At 39.3% G+C, this 18,783-nt stretch overlaps 1 protein-coding gene across 8 annotated transcripts in view; it reads right to left on the reverse strand.

Annotated features, from left to right (window-relative positions):
- DISP1 (dispatched RND transporter family member 1) overlaps window positions 1–18,783 on the reverse strand; it is a 115,267-nt gene that overhangs the window by 68,728 nt on the left and 27,756 nt on the right. For 3 of the 8 annotated variants that reach the window (XM_036354724.1, XM_036354725.1, XM_036354726.1), the window contains 2 exons: window positions 15,094–15,158; window positions 13,570–13,632 (listed from right to left, as the gene is read on the reverse strand). The exons of 1 other annotated variant lie outside the window; for it this stretch is intronic. In XM_036354724.1, coding sequence (XP_036210617.1) covers window positions 13,570–13,615 — 46 coding nt within the window. In that variant the 5' untranslated portion in view covers window positions 13,616–13,632; window positions 15,094–15,158. Of the gene's footprint in view, window positions 1–13,555; window positions 13,633–15,093; window positions 15,159–18,783 lie in introns of all 8 variants that reach the window. 4 more of the 8 variants (XM_036354720.1, XM_036354721.1, XM_036354723.1 and 1 more) reach the window with 2 other exon arrangements.

Genomic DNA, 18,783 nt, shown 5'->3' on the forward strand with positions numbered 1-18,783 from the left:
CTCTCTCTCTCTCTCTCTCTCTCTCTCTCTCTCTTTCTCTCTCTCTCTCGGTCTCTTTTTGTCGCTCTCTCTCTTTCTCCCTTCCTTCCTCTCTCTCAAAAATCAAAAACATATCCTTGAGTAAGGTTTTTTTTAAAAAGTACTGGCTAATAATTACAGGTAGATGCTTGGTGTTCTCTCCAGGTAGATGGAAACTAAAATATTTGAGGGCGGGAAACAAGCCTTCCATTTTGGCATTCTGGAGTTTAACAGAACCCAATAGGTGCTCAAAAGTTACACAAAAGGATGAAGCCACTCACTGCCTGTTACATTTTCAGATAATATATTTGTACAGATAACACTACAGCAATACATGCATAGTGATAACATTCTATTCACTCTTTTGAATAAAATATCTTTCTTAATCCTCAAAGTCCTATGAGTACATTTTAAAATGTGCTTTTACTCATGCTTAGCTAATTTTTAAATATTTATTCATATTCTAGTACAAATCTGAATGAAGTCATGTAAGTTATCCAAAACTAATAACCCCGTGGAATAAATGGAATTATTAATGATAAAGGAAGCTTTCACACAGACCCAATTAAGTAATTTTATAATTTTATTAAAGCATGACAGAAGAGTCCATGTAAGTGCAATAAAGTTTAATGGAAACTCAGTCTGGGACTAAGAGTAGGCATTATATGCAATGGAAAGCATAAATTATAAATAAGAAATAATCTCACAAGTCTCTATTTCCTCAGAAATTAGCCAACATATACTTATGATCAAATTTATGTGTTCAGCGTTTACAGATAGCTATGGCAATGCTATATATTGTTTACACAGTCTGCATTTTGAAAAATGAAGTTATTCTTTAATTAGTCATTTCTAAGCCAAAGTGAATGGTTGTTTGAAAATGAGGCTCATTACATGATTCTGTAAATGTACTCTGTAATAACTAACATGAGCACACAGCTGTGCAAACATATTTACCATGACCTAGTCTCCCAGCACAGGTGTGTATTCTCCATCCCGAGCATTACTAATATGTATCTCAGACTGGCTTGATTTAGCATTAACACTGAAGGGAAGAAATAGTTCTTAAATTATTTAACTACTTGTAAAATAAAATGTTAACCCAACAGAACACTTAATATGTCATAATCCATCTTATTTTCTGCATGTTATGCTCCAACTTGTTCCAAAAAAAAAAAAAAAGGTTTATGGTAGCTTCTTAATTCCTTTTTTATTTTAAGATATATTAATAATAAAACATTAATCCAGAAAGCAAATAAAATCAGTCTCAAAATAAATTATCCGACTTGCATTTACCAGCAAACATCACTTGCAGCCATGACTACTGTATTTTATGTTTTTCTAGTAACACAGTAAAATATAGCTTAGGAAAGCAAAATATTCCAATAGTATAATCAAGTGATTAGGAATCACTTTATTAGGCAAAGCAAAAGTCCCTGCATAAGCTAAAGATAAATTATTCTTTCTAAATTTAATAAAAGGTGTATTAAGAGAAAAGGTTTCAGCAATGATGCGTTAGCCTCTTTTGAACATCAAGAATAGTAATATGTTAAATGACACTGCAAAAGTCTACAACTATGTTAGTAAATAATTAGCATCTACAGTACAGTTCAGGACAAATGGCTTCGTACTGACTTATGACCTAACAGATTTCTTAGGGAGCTCACACAAATACATTTTCTACCTAACAAATAACCCAGATTCAATCTTGCAGATTACTTTTTAGTTTTGAAAGAATAAAATAGATTAAAAACCTCACACTGGCATGAAATCAAATACCCTCTATGTTTCAAGTGATTTCTGCAGATGTCTAACCCTTTACATAAAGGACATGAGACTGTTTTTCAGCTGCTGTCAACACCTATTAGTCTCATTCTTCCTGATTAGGGAAAGGAAAAAGCAGGCTACTGTTCTTTCTTTTCTATAAAAGGGATCTGAGCTGCAGGAGTACGCAGCACATATACTAGGTTTTATTTGATCTAAACACAAACACTGAAGCAGATAAGGATAATAAAAAAATGTATGTAAGCACAAAATCAATGTTTATCCACTCAACTGTCTCTTTCTAAGGGGCCGCCCAAACAAGGCATTAACAGGCAGAGATCCCCTCCCTAGCTTCTGAGCAAACATCTCTGGGAATGCGTTTGGTATCTGATAAGTCAAAGATTTAGAGGAATATTGTTCAGTAAAATTGGAAGATAAGGTCAAGTATCTCTGGTATCAGGACTTTGACTGCAATGTCATGTTAGAGGGAGACATGCCTAGACTCTGAATGTCACCAGAAAGCTTGAAGGAATTAAGACTTTGGAAGTAGATACAATCCCCTTGGGGAAAAGCCTGGTACCTTGCTTATTTACATGGTTCAGGGCAGTCCTTCCAGGTAAGGAATGAAGGTTGCTTTCCTGGGAAATGGCAGAGGAAGAATCAAGACATTTGGGGGAACCTCAAGAACTTGAAGAATCCAAAACCTGTAGGTATTGCACGCAAAGTCTGATGGCAAGTGTGCGGCGTGGCTTCCTCACCTTGAGAGGCTAACGAAAGCTCAGGCTGGAGGTTCCTATGCGATTCCTGCAAGGCAGATGTAAGAGAGCCTCTATGACCCGTTAGGACTCTTGCTAAGTTTATGCAAAAATCAGGCTAAACTGAAACTGGACTTACTGCAGTAAATACATTGGTCTTCATTTGGCTCTTTGATGAAAATGAGGGTACTAGTAAATTCAGAGGGGAAACTGAGTTTCAAAAGAATCTAAAAGACACAGTTGGGGACATTAGACTGCAGACCAGTTAACTGTCTTCATACTTTCATTTTCTGCCTGTCAACTGAACTGGGGCCTGAATTTCTCATCACCAGAGATGTTACTTGTTGGTCAGGGCAAACAACATTCAAAATCTGGGCCAGCCAGACTGGGCGGGGGACCCCAGTATCCTTATCTGGATACTGCCTTTCATTGGACCATTCGTCATGGTTCTTATTGTTCTAATTTTTGCCCCAATAACATTAACATTTATAACACAATTTGTCTTCGCCAGGTTACAAGTCCGACTTGTACTCCAGGAAGACAGCCGCTTACCGATACTAAACCCCATCACAGCCTCCTTCCCTGCCCGGCCTCACCATCCCTCTGACAGGCAGCAAGGATCACTTGGCTCTGAAGGAAAATGCCCTCTTCAGCAGGAAGCGGCTATAGAAGAGACCCTACACCCCTTTCCCTTAAAGAATTCAGAGCCAAGAACCTTTGAGGGGGGATCATATAGGAGGCAGTTAGACAGACGTGAGCAGAGTAGGAACGGTAAGTCAGGTATGGAAGGTCACCAGGGCAGAAAGCCCGGGGGCCTAGCAATGGGAAACACTTGGAGGGTAAGTATTTGGGGGTGGGCCCTGGTCGCCAGGGTGAGCTTCCCCTCCCCTAGCGTATCGCTGGTCATGAGTCTCAGACCTTTCCCTGGCCTTCCCTCACCTGGTATGTTGCTAGTCATGTGGTAGACCCCTTTAGAAGAAAAAGGGGGGCTGGAGAATGGCCTCATAAGATTCTCATACAAGCCCTGCATGACTTCTCCCTTAAGCATTAAACCTCAGAGAGAACACCTAGGCCTCAGCTGTATTTCAGCTCCAGGACCAGAAGAGCAGCAAGGCCAGGCAGGGTGATGCCATGGCTGACATCAGGACCAACTGACCCCCAGCCCTGGCACTGACCAGTCAGTAGAGACCACGAACACGAAAGGACATACCAGGAAAGCTGATGAATATGCTATTGAGATCCTCCCTTGAGACCTCCCCTAAAATTCCTGCCTTTGAAAACCATAAGGCAAGGGACCTAGAGCAAGCCCCTTCTCTCTCTCTCTCTCTCTCTCTCTCTCTCTCTCTCTCTCTCTCTCTCTCTCTCTCTCTCTCTCTCCAGTGCCTTTCCCCACCCCCTCATTTTCCCAGGCTCACTCTCTCTAGAGCAGTGGTTCTCAACCTTCTGGCCCTTTAAATACAGTTCCTCATGTTGTGACCCAACCATAAAATTATTTTCGTTGCTACTTCATAACAGTAATGTTGCTACTGTTATGAATCGTCATGTAAATATCTGATATGCAGGAGGGTCTTAGGCGACCCCTGTGAAAGGGTCGTTCGACCACCAAAGGGGTCGCGACCCACAGGTTGAGAACCGCTGCTCTAGGGCGTGCCTGTACCTTTCCCCTTCTCCTTCCCCCTTTCCCCTTTCTCCCTCCCCCACCCCCCCACCCCACCCCCAGCACATTTTCTTTGCCTTTCTCCTAAGCACCAAGGGCCCCACCTCTGAAAAAGACATCTGGCACTGGCTTAAACTTTTATGACACATCAGCTAGTACAGACTTTTCCCACTCAAACCAACGTTGTATTTCTTCCATGTACTCTAAGCTAGAATCCCTTGGAAAGTGACCAGAACCTTACAAATAGGAGGATTTAATCAGAAAGCCTATGTTTTGTCTCAAAGAATGTGGCCAGTGAAAATCAGATGGCAACAATTCACCTGTAGGATACCAAGACACAAAGCAGAAGGGAAAAAAGACAGGAAAAATGCACGACTAACTGGGGAGATTTAAGACGTACGTGGAAGAAGATAGATTCTTCTGATTCAGATTAGATACGGAGTATTTTTTTAAAGTAAATCCAAAGTGAACACACTCACATTTTTAAGGCATGTGTAGGTTAACTAAGACACCACATAATTTAGCCTCTGAAAATACAGAAAAGTAAATATAATAAAACTGGTACGTATTTTTAAATTATAAAACGCTCAAAGAAAAGTGAAAGCTGTAGATGTTAAGGACTGTTTCCCTGAGGGAGTGGGGCCTACCTCATTATGTCTGGATTTAACCCGACTATTAAGTGCAAAATTAAATTATTCATGACAGGTTCACTGAACTGCCTCCTAATAAAGCACCCTAGAAATATAGAACTCCCCATAAATTTATGTGGCAAATGCCTTTTAAAAAATATACAAAACGAGATGCTAACAATATTTTAATTATATTTTTAAAATGTCATCACGTTCTTATTTTTAAATTTTATTAAAGTATAATTTACACGCAATAAATTGTACAGATTTTAAGCATATAGTTCAATGAGTTTTGGCAAATGAATGGATAAATCCCAATCAAGATAGACAATTCTTCCATCAGCACAGAAGGTTTTCTTGTACCCTTGGTAGCCAATCTCCCCAATGAACTCCAATCCAGGTAATCGCTGATTTAATTTCTGTATTTACAGATTACTTAAGTCTCTTCTAGAACTTTGTAAATAGAACCATATAATATGTACTCTTTTGTGCAACTCCCTTTTAGTCACCCAATGTCTGTGAGAGTCATCACAATTGTGTGTACCAGTCCTCCATTCATTTTTATTGATGAGGAGTACGTATTGCATTGAATGTTCACACCACGATTTATCCATTCCCACTGGATAGACATTTAGGTTGCTTTCCGTTTTTGACTATTATGCATAAAGCTGATATAAACATTCATGAATAAGTCTTTTGTTTCTATAGGGGCATAAGTTTCTACTTCTTTGGGGGTAAATATGTAGGTATGGAGTTGCTGAGTCGTAAGGTACGTGTATGTTTCCTACGAAGCACCCTGCTTTGCTAGTGGTGGTGCCATTTCACACTCTCTTTAGCAATGTTCGACTTGTTCTTCTTCTTGTTATTCTCGGCCTCTTTGATGTGAGCCATCCTGGTGGTTCTAAGTGGCATCTCACTAGAGGCTTTCAGTAACTGAAGTGTCTTTTCAAGTCTTTGCCCGTATTTTAAAAAATGGTTTCTCTTTATCATTGTGCTGTAAAAATTCTTTAAACATTCTAGATATAAACCCTTTGTCAGACATTGTGTTACAAATATTTTGTCCTGTTTTGTGCCTTGCTTTTTCATTTTTAAATGGTATCTTTTGAAGAAGAAAAATTTATTACCTTGAAGTCCAATTTATCAAACACTGTTTTATCTTATGAATAGTGGGGTTTTTTGTCCTAAGAAATTGCTACGGTCTGAATGTGTGTGTCCCAAAATTCATTTTGGATCCTAATGTCCAATCTGGTAACATTAGGAGGTGGGGCCGTTAGGGGCTGGGAAATCTGTGGGTGGAGCCTTATGAATAGGATTAGTGCCCTTCTAAAAGCGGCCCCAAGGAGGTCCCTAGCCGCTTCCACCTCGTGCGGATACAATGAGGCGTGTACCACCTCACCCAACGCTGTTGGCACCCCGACCTCAGCCTTCCGACCTCGCGAACTGTGAGAAATAAAACCAGCTGTTCCTAAGCGACCCCTTCGCTGGTATTTTGTCATAGCAGCTAAACACACTAAGGCAGAAATCTCTGCCTACACTAAGGTCACAAGGCCCTTCTACGATTTCTTCTAAAAGTTTTGGTTTCAGGTTTTACAATATTAGGTCTGTTTTTAGATCATTTGTGCATTTGCTGTATATAAATATATTTTATTATTATTATTACTTTTAATACATTTTTATTGATTTCAAAGAGGATGGGAGAAGAAGAGAGAGAGAAACGTCAATGATGAGAGAGAGAGTCGTTGACCAGTTGCTTCCTGCACGCCCCACAGTGGGGATCAAGCCTGCAACCTGGGCATGTGCCCTGACTAGGAATTGAACCGTGACCTCTTGGTTCATAGGTCGACGCTCAACCACTGAGCTACACCGGCCAGGCAATAAAAAATATATTTTAAAAAGTTATTTGTCTGCTTACCCTGATTTTGGTTTCACTATTAAAGTCAATATTGCTTGGTTAATTCTGATTACACAGATCAGTTTCGGATTTCATGTGGGAGTATTCCACAGCCACATTCACACCTTCACTTTGCATTTCTTCTATTAAAGTGTACAAATAAGTGTAGCCTGTGGCAAATGTCAAGCACTGGAAACCATGAGTGAAGAGTATTAGGCCGTATTTGAATAATGTAATGTTTGGATCTCCTAGTAAGGTTAATAGCATAACACAGAATCCATGTCCAAATCCCCAATTTGAGAATTTATTTTGCTGTCAAAACTTGTTATTTCTTGCAACATCACTTATTGGACTCATACCAAGTATACTACGTGAATAAACTTATTAATACTTTTTTTTCAAGGCTGAATAAGTATTAACAGTAGACAGGGCCAGGGAATTCACACTAACATATGGCAACAGCCACAAACAAGACTGACTGCGAAGCCTTCTCTCCTACATGCTCCTATCCAGGTTCCAGAAAGATCCAGCTTAACCTGTGACTCCGTGTCAACGTTTCCTGCTTTTGCTTTGGGCTTGGTATCAACCGATTCCTGTGAATCAGTGATCTCTGCTTTGATCGCTAAACTTTACTTCTCACAGGAGAATTAAAACGCTTCCCCTGTTTATCATTTGGAATCTGAAAAAAGGGAGCAAATCCCACATGGAAACACTTCTCTTGGGTCTGTTTATCTCCCTACCAGATCCCCTCTGCCACTCCATTGAGTTTTCTGCCAACAAAAGAACTCAAAAGACACAGCTCTCAGCTCTGACTGATCTGAAAATGATTTCAAGGAAGATACAGAACTTTTCATTACTTTCTTCGTTAAGGTTTCTACTCTGAAACAACACAATGGAATAGGCTTAAAAAATGTTTCTTTCAAGATTGTCTAACATGAAAATGGTCTTCCTTGGAATGTCCTATATTGCTGAAGTGATAGTAGCATTGTTAAAAAACTCTTAAAAATCATTTTCATCCATTAACCCATGTTTTTAACATACTGTTTTCCTTTTTCTGTTTCTTATAGCCTTTGCCCCAAAACATATGAATTTCACAGAGTTATAATATGTGGATATGACTATGAAAAAAGCAGTCACATGGGGAAAATGATAAACCAATGAACAGCTTACATTTGGAAGTAACAGTGTCACAAACAAGACAGTATCCCAAGTGCTACTGTTGGCATTGTCTCCCCTAATCAGAAAATCTCTTGAAAGAGTTCCTTTAAGAACTGCTGAAAAGCTCTTATTTGGGGAAAACAGATTCCCTATCATCAATCAGTTCAACAGACAAGACGTACGAGGTAACTGGATAGCCAACCAAACCCTGGCTTTCAAGGGATTAAACATCAATTTATTTAATACTCGCTTACTTAGATTTTAAGGGTATTTTCTTTCCTCATTCTTAACCTCAAATACTTGACTTCAGAAAGGATCCCAACACACTTTCCCAAAATATATCGCAATCATAAATACAAAATTCATGCTACTCAAAGTATAAAATATATTTTTTAAATTAGAATCTCAGAAAAAAAGTATTTATTTTCAATGTTTCAAGTTAAAAACAAGTAAACAACTAAATATACTAAGAAATCTCTTAAAAGTCTTTCAAGTAGGAAAAACAATAGAAAACTGAACATTATCAGTTACTCAAGATAAGATTGTTACAAAAATAACAAGAAAAAAGACGTTAAAGTTTTCATAGTTCTGGTAGAAGTTAGCACGGTGGATGTTTAGGAAGATTTAGTTACCCTCTCCCAGTTTGTGAGAAAATAAGGGTTATTCCAACACTTTCTGGTTTGTCTGTTATCTTCAATGTGCAGCTGAATTTATTCAGTTATCAGAATATCTTCTGATAAAAACACCGAAAAACTCAAAGTTTAAAAGACTCCCTCATTGTGTTGGACATTCTAATTTTATCATTTTTATACTGCTCCACCCGCCACCTTCTCTTGCTCTAGAAAACAAATTTACCAAAAGTAGAGCTTTTTAACTCTTTTCATGTAATAAAAATACCTCTGAAAACTTTACTTTTAAAAATGCTTTACTTCTTAAGACTTATTTGTCCTACCCATGCAATAGCTGGAACGCCTTACTTTTTAGTTTGTTCAATACATATTTGTATGTATGATATGCATGTAGGGTTTTACTCCATCTCATTCATGTCCATGGAGTAGCCAGCCTGTATTTCACATGGGAATATGGGTGGCTAGTCTATCTAAAATCAAAAATTACTAGAGGGCCTTTCTCCCCATTGCCCACCCATCACTTGGAGGTGAATGCGGGACCTTAAATAGGGCCATGTTGGGACTATTTGGGGTAACTCTATAGAGCTAAACCGTCTCCCAGAAACGGTCCTAAATGAAGCAACTGGTATGAAACGCCAACTTGCTCCTAACATTCAGGCAGATCCACTTTGCAAAAGGGTGAAGTCCTTCAGGGATCTGTAGCCAAGGGCCCAGAGCGTCCCAATTGGAACCCATGATTAGTGACTCAGATCAGTGACTGAAACGACCAAATGATGGCGGGTCAGCAGTGTCAGGCCTCTGTTATTCTGACCTCTAACCCCATTCCAACCTGCCAAATTAGGACAAAGCTCTCTTTCTATTCTTAAAGATATCATTATTTTGAACATAAAAATATAAAAAACAAGACTAATGCGATATTTATAGATACTAAAGCAAAGAAAACCATCAACAAAATGAAGAGGCAACCTACTATTTACAAATCATATATCTGACAAGGAGCTAATATCCAAAGTATACAAAGAACTCATACAACTCAACAGCAAAAAAATAAACAGTCTGATTAAAAATGGGCAGATCATCTGATTTTTCCAAACAGGTACATGAAAAGACATTCAACATCACTAATTATCAGGGAAATGCAAATCAAAACCACAATGAGATATCACCTCACACCTGTTAAATGGCTATTATCAAAAAGACTACAAATACCAAGTACTAGCAAAGATGTGGAGAAAAGGGAACCCTTGTGCACAGTTGGTGGGAATGTAAATCGGTGCAGCCACTATGGAAAATGTTATGGAGGTTCCTAAAATAATAACTGAACTAGCACACGGTCCAGCAATTGCACTTCTGGGTGCTGACCCAAAGAAAATGAAAATACTAACTAAAAGAGATATATGTACCCCATGTTCACTGCAGCATTATTTATAGTAAATATGGAAACAATCTAAATGTCCATCAATGGATGAGTGGATAAAAACACTGTGGTAAGTATGTATACACACACTCATACAATGTAATATTATTCAGCCATAAAAAAAGAATAAACTCTTTCCATTTGTGACAACATGGATGGAACTTGAAGGCCTCACACTAAGTGAAATAAGTTAGACAAATACAAATACCATATGATCTCTGTTGTATGTGAACTTAAAAATCTAAATAAATAATCCACGCATAAATAAGATACAGAGGACAGGTTTGTGGTTGCCAGAGGTGGGGGGGGGGGGGTACAGTTGGAGAACTTTTTTTTTGTTTAAATAAATTGAATAAATAAATAAATAAATAAATAAATAAATAGATGAATAAAACAAGATTAAATTTCAAAAAGACAAGATGGCATTGATAAATGATTACCTAGTTCAGGCAACTATCACGCGTGAAACTAACAAGTGCTTTGGCTATGAATTGAAGAGCAGTGGGAGCAGAAGACACCTGGACAAGTTTCTTTGAATGGCAGCTGCCTGGGAAATGTCCAGATGCTGTGAGCAGCCAGCCCCTAGGATGACAAGAGCCAGGAAGAGAAGGGCTTGCAGTTCAGGTATTCAAACAAATATTTCAACAACGCGCCTGTCTTACCAAGCAACACTCCAAGGTGCACGTGGGTAACCCGCTCCAGCTTTCGGCTCCCGGTTCCCATTGACCTGGCATCAGGAGAAACCTGATAAGGTGCTATCGTTGAAACCGATCCTTCGGCTTCTGTGGCTGTTTTCCCCACTCCAAACCCTTTAGAGCTGGCTTTTAAAAACATCTCAACCGCACACTCTGTGTTTATGGATTGTTGTGCATTTAGCGATAAACTGGCTCTTCCCAGAAATGTCTGCAGTTAAGCAGCCGCTGCCCCAAGAATTCAGAGACGCACTCCATCGACCTGCAAATACCCATAAGGAATCATTTTGAACGACTAATCCTCCGCCTTTAGGTAAACCAGATTAACTCCAACTGATCTCTCTGGAAGCTCTCCGTAGAGACGTGATGTTTCCAATCACTCGTAGCTATTTCCAAGTCCCTTTTGGCAAAGCGTTTTTCTTTCTAGGCTTTCTAGGTCAAATGATTGGCCCCGTGTAAGCAAAGATTGCCTTGAGTCCCTGCTTCAAAGGCAGCGCAACCTAAGATGGTCTCTGAGAGCCGTCCTGACATCAAAGTGCAGGCCAGCTTCCTCTGCCTTTGGGATTGACAGGGTTAGTCTGTGTGAGGAAGGAACTTCAAAGAGCTGGCCCCCAGCCAGCCACAGTGGGGCTGGTTGTCTCCTGCACTAAGTTAATCCTCCTTAAGGAAGAAATGCAGGTATCAGCCACCAGAGCCATCTAAACGTCCTCAGGCAGCCACTGGAGCCGGCTTTGTCTGAAAACACGTTTGGAGGCTCTGTGGCCTTTTCCAATGTAATTTTTAAGCGCACAGTAGGTGCTCAATAAACATTTTTGAATGCACGCATACCTGGAACTAACAGCAGGCCATCAGGTGTGGTAGCTGCTCCTGTGTGTTATCTGATAAACCTCCGAATATGGCTCTGCTTTCTGTCTCGTGTCCCCCCAGCACTCACTATCCTGGTTCCCCACGCCTAGCTCTCTGCCCTCAGCATCGGAAAAACAGAGAGGAGGGACAGAGAAGGAATGTGCATATCAGCAATGTGATCTGAGCTGGAGACGGAACACTGAGAGGTCTTTCTCCGCAAGCCCTTCCTCCCACAGCTATTAACGTCGCCCTCAATTATTTTTTTCAGAACAAAGTCCTCTTCTCTGTGCCAACGGCAGTAGAATCACCACCTTTTTCTCCCACCCCTCATGAGCAAAGTAACCCATACCCCCAGTGTGGGATGTAAATCATAGAAATGTATTTCTATACCAAGAAATTAGGCAAATTCAAACACACACATATTAGAAATTTTAAAAGGACTGATGAAGTAAATAATATATTAAAGTTTCCATTTATTAATAGGTCAAAAATTATTTCATTAAAACTATTTGATTATTAATATGTTAACAGTGAGAACAGTGTTGTTATACATGTGTGTGCTTTTCAATCTTCATTTAACCCCGTGTGGTGAAGTGATTTGCGAGTCTGGTTCTAACTTCGGTTTCTTCAGGTACTTGGTTTAGTGCAGTGATGGCGAACCTATGACACGCGTGTCAGAGGCGACACGCGAACTCATTTTTTTGGTTGATTTTTCTTTGTTAAATGGCATTTAAATATATAAAATAAGTATCAAAAATATAAATCTCTGTTTTACTCTGGTTGCAAAGATCAAAAAATTTCTATATGTGACACGGCACCAGAGTTAAGTTAGGGTTTTTCTAAATGCTGACACACCAAGCTCAAAAGGTTCGCCATCGCTGGTTTAGTGGGAGAAAGAACCCTCACAGATAACACGTAGCTCCAAGTGAAAGGAGACTCTTTAGCTGCCTTCTCAGGACACTGTCTTTCGGTTCTACCCATCAGTTGTTAGAGGTCTGTCTTCTGTGCTGAGTGTTAATTTAAAATGTTCAAATGTGCCCAGCCAGTGTGGCTCAGTGGGTGAGCATCAACCCATGTGCTGGGAGGCTGCCGGTTCCATGCCTGGTCAGGGGAACATGCCTGGGTCGCAGGCTCCATCCCTGGCAGGGGGCGTGCGGGAGGCAGCCGATCAATGTTGATGTTTCTCTCTCATCGATGTTTCTATCTCTGTCTCCCTCTCCCTTCCTCTCTAAAATCAATGAAAACATTTTTTGTTAAATGTTCAAATGCTATAAAGGGGTGACATTGGCAGCTAATACCTCGAGGTACCATATACACATACAGTGAAAACAGTCCCTCACAGCAGACTCACATCTGATACGTTGAAGAACTGGGATTCAAAGCCAGAAAGTGTGCTTTCAGTCAGTGCAATAAACCCCTTCTACTCAACCAGCTGCAGCTGCTGGGAGCTTGTTAGAAATGCGGGTTTCCAGGCCCCGCCCCACACTATTGACTGAGTCTGCGTTTTAACGAGATCCCCAGATGATGTGTAGACATTCTACACAGATATAATAAAACCATTTAAATGTCTCATTCCTGAGAACACGGAACGCCTATCGGCAGGCACTCACGCCTGAGAATTCAACTTCACGTGGTTTGATATCCATTTTTAAAAGCCTGAAATGACACATTTGAGAGAGGCAGAGACACATAACTATCTATTTATCTGTATTTTTTACCTTGATAGTTCACATGATACGTGCACAGTCTGCATTAGTGAGGCTTTCTAGGGAAAAGCTTCCAGAAAATCATGACTATCTGAACCTCTTATATTGCACGTCAATGTAAGAAATAGTCACTGCATTTTCTGCAAAACCGCTATAAGCCCCCTAAAACGTGAACTACTCGAAGGCATGAACCATGTTAGGACAAAGTGCAGTGCCTCAGTACAGAGTAGCAACACAATATTTGCTAAAAGGGTACGTGAAAGAATTGAAACAGCGATCATCTGGGGCCCCCCTTCGGGCTGGCACTATGATGAACACCGCATATATATTCTACATCCTCACAGCAATCCTTCGGAGTAGGAGTCGGAGGCTGAGGGAGGGCAAGTAACTTACCCAACATCACATACCTGGTAGGAAACTGGAGTTACATTCAGGTCTCACTTCAAAGCCCATGAGCTAGACCAGTGGTTCTGAAAACAGGTGAACATCAGAATCACGTGGAGAACTTTTAACAATTTCCCCCACTTCTCTGTGTCCCTTTTGTCCTGCTCTGACTCTTAGAATCATGTTCCACACACTCTCACAATAACAAATAAATAAGACCCCAAACTGAAATAAACACAGCAACAGATGATCCTGACTGTATCGTCAATCACCTAAGTATGTTGGAGGGGGAGAGAACTGACCCTAATAAACATGGACAACACTGTTTTGAGTAAATACTGTAAGACTAAAGAAAGACCTGTACACAGATATTATATTGGAGTTAGTACATTTATTTGTCACAGGGGGACCGGCTAGTGAGACGACTTTGTGTCCAGGTTTCTTTCTCAACCTTGGCACTCCTGGCATTTTGGACTATGTCCCTCTTTCTTCTGGAGGCTGCCTGTGCACTGTAGGACATTGAGGACAACCAAAAACATCTCCAGCCAATGCCAGAAACGTCCCCTGGGAGACAAAACTGCCCCCAGTTAGAACCACTGCTTTATCTGTCTACTAGGTTTGAATGAGTTAAGTAAACATATTAGAGATAATGCGAGCCAGGTTCTTTTCTCTCATGCTGGGGGAAAAAAGTTACAAATAAGAAAAGGAGAGATGTTAGAAAGAACCCTGTGCTGTTGGGTTTGAGTAATGAGTATCTATGGACTTGCTTTCCAGCTTAGAAAAATCTTTAAGTTTTGCCTTTTTAAAAAAAAAACAAGTATTACAAGGCAAGCGGGGGCCCCTTGACACCACAAGCCAAGTGGAACATTCTGGATCCTATTCCCTCCCCCCCTCCAAGGAGGTCACCGCTGCCCTGAATTGGGGGCTCGCACTCCCATGCGTGTCTTACGCTATTACTACATGTGTGTGGGACTGCTAGAAAAATCTGCCCATTCTGAATAAAGGAAAAATACTGCATGCTCAAAAAGAGAAAAAATTGTTCCCTGTCAGATGCTCTTCCAAAGATTTTTTAAAAATATTTCTTTATTGATTTCAGAGAAGGAGAGAGAGATAGAAACATCAATGATGAGAGAGAATCATTGATTGGCTGCCTCCTGCATACCCCCCACTGGGGATCGAGCCCGCAACCCAGGCATGTGCCCTTGGTCAGAATTGAACCCAGGGCCCCTCAGTCCGCAGGCTGACGCTCTATCTACTGAGCCAAGCCGGCTAGGGCTCTCCCAAGGATTTTAACTGAACAATACCTTTTCGTTGTCATGACAACCCTAAGAGGTAGGTATGTTACCCCATTTTGCTATCTGCTGCATCAAGTTTCCCTTAGGAACTTCCTTTTCAGAATTTGCCTGAATGTTTTCACATATTTCTCCCTTCTGGGCAAACTTTAGAAGCACATACATATCTTAAAGTACAACAGCGACATCCAACACTTTTCATTTGAATTCCTTATAGCAGGCATCTAGTTAGTGTTTCCTGATGCTATTTCCTACCTAAAATATTCTGCTCCTCGGAGAGGTCAAGAGATGCTCCCGCCATTTCCATTCTTTCTAGGCTCCTAGCATGTAGAAAAGGAAAGAAAAAAGCCAAAATAGTTAGAATAATTCATGGTACATTTTAGAGTTGGAATAACTCATAGTACATTTTATAGTTAACACAGAGGCAAAAAGAAAACAAAAAACATACAACTGTAAATAAACCTTAATTGGGGATAATATTAAAAGTTTAAATTTAAGGCCCTCCATGAATGTAAGGCCCAAGCTAAAGGATCCACCAGTCCCATCCCATTACCAGCCCCCAATGCTCTCTCACTGTCTATTTTCACTTTACCCCCTCCAAAAACTAGGAAACTACTGATTTCCTTTGACCTGATAATCATCTCATTTTCATTTAGAGCTATAGTAATAGTATCAGAATTCTTCATGCAGGCTTAACCTTAATAGTTCCATTTGAAAAGCTACTATGCATATTCAGTTGTAAGTTACATCTCTCAGAATATAGAAAAGATCAAGGAGAAGATAGGATCCCTCTATTTTTCTTTATAGTTGTTTCATCATGTATAATTTATCTTGTTCTCTTATAGCCTGAATCAACTAATCCTTAAAACTATCATGAGCTATTAGATCAAATGGTCATGGTTTTTACAAGCTTTGCTAGCTCCTCAGAGAGAAAGAATTCCCCTGTTAAAACGTAGTGCTTAGAGGGAGGCAACCAATAGATGTGTCTCTTTCACATTGATGTTCCTCTCTCTCTCTTCCCCACCCACTCCACCCTCCTCCCTTCCACTCAATCTAAAAGCAATGGAAAAATACCCTCAGGTGAGGATTAATAAAAAAAAAATGTAGTGCTTGAATCAGACCTTGATTATAATCTCATGGTCTTTAAAAGATATTAATTTGGTGCTACTTTAATGAAAAAAATAAAAGCTTGCTACAAGAGCAACTGATTATATATAACACACAAACCTCAACTAAGAAAAGGATTAGTATTTTGTTTTCTCAATCCCAAATACACTCAAATTGTTACTGACATTTTTCTGACGTTTTCAACTGCCTAATTTTTATATTTTATGTGAAGAGCTGCTTTGTTAGTGCTATGTGAAGCCTATGATTAAGAAACTCCCAGTAAATATTTACATTCAAAAGTATTTTTTCTTTTATTAGTACCTGTGATTTAAAACAAACAAACCACCTCTTAGGGCCTGAGGCTCCTCTAATGTTGGAAAATTACAAGGGCATTTACACTTATTTGGAATTACTGAAGGCTCAGAGCCTTAGAAAACTTACGAAAATTCACAAAATGCAGAGAATTAATTTTGTTCCCTTTTAAAAAGAAGACTGTAATTACACCAAGCAATTCATTTCTTGGCAAAAGAAGGTTGAGTCTTAATTAAATAAAGGGCGCTTTGAGAATTTATTAGCCTTGGTTTCACATGGAAACAATATGCATCTTTCATTGGTGAATATACTAGTTTAATCAATTTATTGCTAAATATAAAAGGTTTCTGAAATAAACTAAGATGAAAAATGTTTAACATTATGTGAATCAAGAATATGAGCATTAGAAAAGTTGGATCTTAAGGAAAGCATATCTAAAAATTATCTTTGAGATGTAACTTTTTGTATAGATGTTGCTACTGAAGAATGTGAAGGTATTAGAAATACTAGAGTTGAGCCAATCAGTAGCCAGATAATCTGTATTTTTCTTCTACGAAAAAAAATCTATTACCTGACTTCACTGTTTTAAGTTTCTTAAAAAAGAATCCTAAATACACAAAGCTACGGATTGATTTCAATTTCTATTTATTAGATTTCTTTACTATCAAAAGTGATAGATGCTTCCTCTAACAAATTGAATAATATAATGAGCCCTAACCGGTTTGGCTCAGTGGATAGAGCATCGGCCTGTGGACTCAAGAGTCCCAGGTTCGATTCCGGTCAAGGGCATGTACTTTGGTTGCGGGCACATCCCCAGTGGGGAGTGTGCAGGAGGCAGCTAATCAGTGTTTCTCTCTCATCGATGTTTCTAACTCTCTATCCCTCTCCCTTCCTCTCTGTAAAAAAAATCAATAAAATATATTTTTCTAAAAAATAAGAAGAATATAATGATAAAGAGTTAATAATCCTTCTCAATCCCACTCCATGAGATAATTAAAGCTAACGGCCTAGTTATCCCTCCATGATGCTCATTCAACTACATATAAACATGTCACATATGAATATACAAGAAGGACTACTACATCTCCTGTGGGTTATGTTCCTGGGATGTCTGTACTCCTCAAAGAAAATACTGAATTATCATAAAACACAACAAAAATTCAAACAGGAACAAACACAGAACTTCAGCTAAAAGTACAGAGACCTTTTTAGAAATTTGGCAAGTGTACCTGCCTTTACTAGTTAATACCGTGTGTGTGTGAGAAAAATCAGTAACATAGGCTGATGCTGGAGCAATAAAACAAAATTGGCATCAGGGAATCTGATATAACAACACTGGTACTCCCGAAGTATTTTTTAAGTAACAATTTGGGGATTTTAGCTTTATATGTCTATACTTAAAAGATATGAAGCCATAAAACTTCGCTTTCAATCATTCAATCGTGGAAAAAAAGATGATGCATGTAAAGTGATACTTTTTTTGGTCTTTTTCTTTAAATAGAAAAGGCTTTCAAGACTGAAGTGCTTTAAATGTCGTGATTTTTCTATTCGTTGTGGGAGATGCAGACTCCTGGCACTGCCCCTTTAAGCGTGGGGGAACATTTTTCAATAGATGTTCCCATAAAGGGCTAAAGAAGCTATGTTGCAGGAAAACTTCTTTCAATTTTGTGGAAAAGTCTTCCTGAACTGAAGACTTTGTTCTATGTTTAGTAAAATACCTTGTTTCTTGGAATGCTGTATTAGAAGTTACAATGCATATGCTATATGGAACATTCTTTAGGTGGACAGAAAAAGCAACTAGTTTTTAAGCAAGTTTCTAAGAATAAACTAAGAGTTTATGAGCAAGAAGCTGTTCGTTTTAATTACATCAGAGAGAAAAATAGACCACATTTCCTGGGGTTTAAGGCGGGGGTGGAGGGGGCCCATTTCAAGAAGTAACGTCGTGAATGGCTGCCCTGAATTGTAAATCTCTAACATTTGAGGGCATAGGTGAATGAAACCCCACTGCTTTCCCCCAGATTCCTCACCAAGTTAATCATATGATTTGGCCATGAGTCTTAAGGTTATCAGAAATTTCCAGTCCCTGGCTCATAAGTTATCTTCAAGCATCCTTGCTTAGAAGAGCTTAATAATAAGCAGCAGGGAAGTGGAAATTCTTTCTGCCTTGACAGCAGGGGGGAGAGGAAGAGAATTCAGATGAAGAACATATTTCACATCGCCAGGGCTGACAAATGTGAAAAATGTGCCAGGCAGACTCTGCTGGCTGCAAGTTTTATAATTAGAAATACTGAAACCTGTTCAATGGCGCTGCCCACTTCAAGGGGTTTCTTTTGAGCAAAACAAAGGAACTATTTTTCTTATTTATGTTGCAAGTTTATTTACTAATTTTTCTTATTGCAAAAAAGACTTCATATTCATTGAATAATTTATCTGGTTTCATGATTTAAATGGTAAAAAAAAAAATGCACACACAGAGTACTCATATGGAGTCATGTTCCATCTGGTTCAAAAGCATAAAATGAAGGT

The sequence above is a fragment of the Myotis myotis genome, unplaced genomic scaffold (genome assembly GCF_014108235.1).
Source record: "Myotis myotis isolate mMyoMyo1 unplaced genomic scaffold, mMyoMyo1.p scaffold_m19_p_21, whole genome shotgun sequence".
Classification (NCBI taxonomy): domain Eukaryota; kingdom Metazoa; phylum Chordata; class Mammalia; order Chiroptera; family Vespertilionidae; genus Myotis; species Myotis myotis.